The 6,000-nt window shown below is 62.3% G+C and overlaps 1 protein-coding gene across 2 annotated transcripts in view; it reads left to right on the top strand.

Annotated features, from left to right (window-relative positions):
• The first annotated feature begins 1,671 nt into the window (after positions 1-1,671).
• MOB2 (MOB kinase activator 2) overlaps positions 1,672-6,000 on the top strand; it is a 36,202-nt gene continuing 31,873 nt past the window's right edge. The window contains exon 1 of one of the 2 annotated variants that reach the window (XM_059398432.1): positions 1,672-1,703. In XM_059398432.1, coding sequence (XP_059254415.1) covers positions 1,687-1,703 — 17 coding nt within the window. In that variant the 5' untranslated portion in view covers positions 1,672-1,686. Of the gene's footprint in view, positions 1,704-3,088; positions 3,286-6,000 lie in introns of those variants that run through there. The other variant, XM_059398422.1, reaches the window with a different exon arrangement.

Raw genomic sequence — 6,000 nt, 5'->3', positions numbered from 1 at the left:
GTCACTTCTGCCCCTTGGGGATAGTTAAGAAGGGCATTGTCCTGGGGCACTCAGTGCGGGTTTCACTTTATGGGAACCTGCCAGATGTTCAGCTGCGTCTCATTAAAATTCTTTATTAGGATGTACATAGGGACATTTTTTTCATAATAAAAGCAAGATAACTGAATATTTGGAGACATGGGGAAAAATCACTCTTTTGTTGCTGTTTTCATGTATGACTTTTTCCAAAATTATAGTAGCTTTTTTCTTTTTCTGATTATATGGAAAATTCTAATAATTCATTAATTTATAAAGAAGTGAAATCCACATCACACCTTGCCCCGAAGGAGCTGTTCTGGGTGGCACCTCTGACCCCGCCCAGTTGCCCTGTGCCGGGGCCCACCCGCGCCAGTGCGCGCCCCGCACAGACGCGCCGCGGCCGCCGCCGTTGTCACCGTGTGTTACCCGCCGGGCCCCCGCGGGCGGAGGCAGTTTCCAGCATCTTAGTTTCGAGCAGTGCTTCTTTGTGTTTCTTTATTTGTAAGCTGTTCTGAGGTTTTGAGTATCGGTGATAAATTCCTAGAAGTAGACTTTGTGGTCCCAGGGTCTTCACGTCGTGCGTTCCGGAACATTTTGTCAGGCGGCCTATGGTGGGGGGGTGAGCCTCCCCGGCACTGGCTGTCCTTGTCCTTGATCAGAAACATCCTCTTGTCTTCTGTGGGTTTGCTTCCGAGTTAGAGAACTTGATCTTTTCTTCTTATGATTATTGACCATTCATCGGGGTTTCTTTTCCGCTTATGGATGTCTTTTTCCTTGCCCTGGTGGGGGGAGGGTGGTCGGGCTTTTCTTGATGATTTGCGGTTCTGATTTGCATGTCGGCATTCGGGTCATGCAGGAGCACGTGTTAGCACCGCTCCTGGTGATGAACCAAGCGCTGTCCCGCTCTCGCCGGGCTCACGTGGACGCAGCGAGGTACACGGGGTGCTGTGTGAGTTTTGGAGGGCTGAGGGTCTCAGGTGACCTTCAGGCTAGGAGCGAGGAGTCTTTCCCGAGGCGCTTTCTTGCTGAGGACGGAGCAAGACAAGGTTTATGAGGCGGCCGTCTGTGTGTGGCCCAGAGCCAGGCTGGCCTGGTGGGCACTGGGCAGGGACACACTTCCCGTGGGGCCTCGAAGACCCTTGAGAGTCCATGAGCCTTCACCGCAGTTGGGGTCCTGGGGGGGCTTCACGTGAAGAAGGGAGACAAACAGGCAAGCCCTCTGAGGACTGGGGCAGGGCCAGCGGGGGGCTGGGGGGGCTGCACGGCTGAGGCGGCACCAGGGCAGGAGGCCAGGCTGCTGTGTGGACTCTCTGTCCCCAAGCCGGCTCCCTGTGCCGAGTGTCTCCCCGACGGCTTCTCTGAGCCTCCCCCTGCGGACTCGGAAGCCTGTGCCTCGGCGCGTCCGGCTCTGGCTTCCCTCCCGCACCTGACACTGTCCTCCTCGTCTCCGAGAAGAGAGCAGAGCTTGCGGTCAGAGGGGACCGTGCTGTGGGGGAGCGGGAGCAGGGGAGGGGACCCGGGCCCCTTGCCCAGCACAGCCTCAGTCTTCCTTTCTGCAGCAGCCAGGGTCGGGCCCCACGTCCGCGACGGGATGTGGCCGGTACTCGGCCGCAAGGTGCCTGCTGGCAGTGCCCTCGCAGGGGTGGAGTTCTGGGGCTTTCTGGCCTCATGCTCCTATTAAAAGGGTAAGCCAGGCGCCGCTGGCTTCCAGGTGCTGCTGGCTTTGCCGCATGAAGCTGTTGGTGCCTCCCAGTGCCCTGCATCCTCCCCAGACCGGTGGCGTGCGGTGCTCTCGGGCTGCGCTGTGCAGGGCTGCGCTGTGCAGGGCTGTGAGGGGCAGGCTGACCCTCGGCTCACTAACTGGGGCAACCATGGGCCTGGGGTGCCGTGGGTTAGAGCTTGTCCCCACCCCCTTGGGCTCCTTGCCGGTGCCTGTCTCAGGGTGCATCCATCTCCGGAAGCTTCTCTCCGTCCTTCCGTGATATACAGGTGCCCCCGTTTCTCTCTGGTATTTTTCTAATGAAAGGCTGTTTCTTGCTTCTGTTTCCGTGTTTGGGGTTGGGGGCCCGCTTGGCAGCATTTGTGCTGCGGTCCCCGCGGGACGGGGGGGGGGCGTGGGGGGAGGCTAGTGCAGTGCCGGAGTGAGGCGGGGGGCGGGGCATGAGGGAGTAAGGGCCCTGGGAGAGGGGAGCACAGGTGGCATCTCACCGGGCTCTGCTCCCTCCCACACGGCCTCTGAGCCTCCTTCCTGGACTGAGCCTGGGCTAAATCTCGCAGCCCAGGCTTCTGTACCAGCAGGGAGGGCGGGGCGGTGTGGCGGGACCAGGCGCCCTGTTCTTAGGCAGCCTGGGCTTGGGGAGGCTACGGGGTGTAGAGAGGCGGCCACCTGCCTGGAGCAGCTGGCCTTCCCGATCCCACACCCTGTCCCGGGGGGTCCGTGCTGGTGCGCCCGCCCTCCTTTGTAAACAGCCCATCCGGCCCTCACCTGGGCCCCGAGGCGGGCAGGGGAGGGCTAGTGCCCTAGACAGAGGGCGCTGTCGAGTCAGCGGTCCCAGCAGCCTGCGGCGAGCAGGTCACCTTGCTCACGCCCCGGCCAGCGGGTGCTTGTCTTGGCAGGTGCCAGTGTCGGGGGCAGGAGGGAAGACTTGCCGGAGGCGGCTGCCGTGCGGTCTGGACGCCCCTGCCCTTCTGTGGCCAGCGGTGGCCAGGGGCCAGGTGCGATGACTAGGCAGGCTTCAACAGCCACTTTCATTGTTTGCAGTTTGGCTTGACTTGAACTTGGAACAGAGCGGTTTTGGGGGTGTGGTGGAGCGTCTCTCTGCTTTCTGGATGTGCGCTAATATCCTGGCGTCCAGCCCCGTGTGGGCCACAGCCTACCTCCTCTGCCCATCCGGCCGGCTCTTGCGGCCTGACCTCAGACCTGCTTCCCGGTGACCTGGTGATCCGTGGCTGCCCTGGTGCTGGGCTCCAGGAGGATGCTTGACCTCTAGCCTGACCCCTGCGTGTCTTCCTCATCTACCACCCAGAGGTCCTTCCCTGGCCACCCCAGCCTGGTTTACAGGGGTGTTGGGCAAGTGTGTGAGGAATGCAGGCTGAGCCCCGCTTGGCCAGGCGCAGGCCTGGCCCTGGCTCTCATCCACCCCCGTGTCTTCGTTGCTGCCTTGTCGTAGCGGCTTTGGCCCCCACTCGACGCCAGTACCAGGGTGATCCTCAGAAGGGGGCCAGGCTGTCACTGCTCCTGTTTTCCGTGGCCAGAGTGCAAAGGGGGTGGGTATCGTGTGTTGGGCCTTGCCCCCTTTGGCGTGCAGCCGTGGTGGGTTTGGGGCTTTCCCCCGTCTCTGCTGCTGGGGCTGGAGGGAAGCAAGGCTGCGGTGGCCAGACCGTCCAGGGCCTGCTCTCTGCTCGGGACAGCTGAGCTCTGGGCCAGCAGGGAAATAAGCTTCCCTTTCCTGATGTGCCCATCCCCTCTTGGCGGGTGGCGGGGCGCGTTCAAAGCAACAGCTCCGGAGCAGACCCCGTGTCAGATCTCTGCCACGGGATGTGCAGACAGCTGAAGGGTGAGTGCGGTGCGCTGGGGCGGGGGCCGCTGCTCGGCCGTGGGCTTGCATGCAGGCATCCCTCCCAGCCAGCGCCAGCCCCCTGTGGCAGAGGCAGTGGGAATGGGGTGGGGACGCCGAGTCCCAGGACTCCAGTGGCTTGTTCTTTTCTGTCCTTCGCCTCTTGTGTGCACAGGGAGGTCTCAGGGCAGCCTACGAAGAGTTAGGACCTGGTGGCCTGGTGCATGCTGACCACATCACAGGCCCTAGCCACTTGTGTGCAGGGCCACCTGGCTCAGTGGACCTGGCCCGCTGTGGGCAGGATGGCGACTCTGTCCTGTGTGTCCTGGACAGTGTGGGGTGGGGACCTCTGGCCGCAGGACACTGTGTCAGCCCCTGCTCCAGTAGCTCTGGCCACAGAAAACCTGCCCCACACCCAGTTACCACCTCCCGACCCAGAGCCCTTCCTCTGCTGTGTCAGTCCTGCGGCTCCCACTGCTGACGAGGCTCCCCGAGTGGTTGCTGCTGGGTGACAACCTGCTTTTCCTTGTGCGGCGACGCTAGCTCTGTGACCCCACGCGGGTGGTGACCGCCACGACATCTGCTGTCCGAAAGAACAGAAGGAGTGTTCTTTGGGACCCTCCCCAGCTGCTTCCACGAGTGGGGGCAGCAGCCTCCCTGCCACAGAAGGTTCGCGTACGTTCCAGGGGAGGAGCCTGATGCAGCGGGTGGGCCCTGCCTGGCTGTGTGTGCCCACGGGGGCTGCTGGGCCCTTGGGTACGGTCCCGGGGAGGGGTCTCGCGGGGGTCCGGCTGGCTGGCGGCTTCTCTGCAGGTCTCACTGGCAGCTGGGCGAGTGCGACCTTCCCCTCCATGGGCAGAAGCTCTGGTGCCTGTGTGGGGTCGCACAGAACAGGGCTGAGAAGACGGAGCTGCCGCCCTGTGTGCAGACAGGGTGTCCCAGACGCTCTGTGTGAGCGTCACAACAGAGCGCGTGGGGCGAGCGTGGTTGCGAGTGGCCTGCAGGTGGCTTTCAGATGAGCAGACCACATGCCGCCACGACGTCCAGGGTCGGAAAGGGGCAGCGTGCAGAGGCCCTCACAGCCCTTCCCGTCCGCCCCTCCTGACTCTAGATCGTGCGCCGGCTCTCGGGACCCCACAGCGCTGCCCCCTCTTTGGGGCGTGGCTCCCTGCTGTCTCCTCTCTGTCTGTGGGACCCGCGGTTGGTGTCCTAGGCGGGAGCTCCTGCTTCCTTGGTGGCACGGGATGTTTTCTGCATATCTGCGATGAGCGTGATGGCTACGTGCTTACACTCATCAGGATTCGCCGGTCTACAGTGTGCGCTTTGGTGGGTTCTAGCAGACGTGTGCAGCTGTCAGAGTGACGGTCCAGAACACTCAGTGTCCCCGGGTCCCACACCCCTGGCCACCACTGCCCTTCTCCCCAGCACGGTTGTTTTGTGCTTGCTGGGATTCGTGCCCGCAGGAGCACAGACTCACGTGGGCTCTGCCCTGTCACGGCACGGGTGCTCTGGGGTCCGTCCCGGCTGTGTGTTCTGTACGCGGTTCCTTGTCCTGGCTGAGCTGGCGCCCCTTCCGCAGACAAGACCGTTTGCTTAGCTGCCTGCCGCTGGGCGCTCGGGTTGTCTCCCACAGCCATGCCGTGAGCCGTCCCGGACCGGTCTTCGTCTGTCCCGCAGAGGCGGGAGACCTTCTGGGGCGCACAGGTGGTGCACGCCTGAGCTGGGAGGACTGTGTTGGTCCGGAAGTGCCTGTCCCGTCCGCTCCGCCGGCAGCGCTCAGCCTCTCTTTTGGTGACGTCCTGCTCATTGGTCACTGTCTTCCGAGGACTGCCCTGTCGGCAGCTGGCCTTTGTACGTGGGATACTGAGGTCCTGCTCCTGCTGCTTTCCAGAACTTTCTGGGCTGGCGTATGTATGTCATGTGAGCTCCTGGGGGGCCAGGGTCAGGCAGGCAGTGATCCAGGGTGGGCACGAGCACCCGTCTGTCTCTGTGTCCTTCTCGAGCTGGCAGCTGTGCACGTGGCGGAGCCGGGAGGCGAGGAGAGGAGGTCTGACACCAGCCGTTTCCCTGCATGTGCTTTTCCATTCCCTGAAACTGCTCTTTGCACCCCTTTTTGGACGTGGATCCGTCACCAGTGGAAACCCTTGAGCCAACCAGGAGCCTGGTTGCCGGACCCCTGAGCTTTGCCCAGACATCAGAGCTCCTCCGGTGTTTAGGAAATTGTGTTGCTTGTGCCAGGCGCGGCGACAGAGGGTGAGGTTAGCATGTAGTGACCTTCACTCAGCCAGAAGGCCGTCAGGAGCACGTCTGGTGCCAGAGCTGTGTCCGCCATCGGACTCTATCTGCAGGTTGTGTAAAGAGCTTCCTGGGAAGATGCAAGATGAGTCACAGCCACTCACACAGTTCACAGGAGAAGTGAGGAAGG

This window comes from Mustela nigripes, chromosome 1 (genome assembly GCF_022355385.1).
Source record: "Mustela nigripes isolate SB6536 chromosome 1, MUSNIG.SB6536, whole genome shotgun sequence".
Taxonomy (NCBI): Eukaryota; Metazoa; Chordata; class Mammalia; order Carnivora; family Mustelidae; genus Mustela; species Mustela nigripes.
The sequence above is the reverse complement of the archived record's forward strand: the minus strand, read 5'-3'. Positions and strand labels throughout refer to the sequence as shown.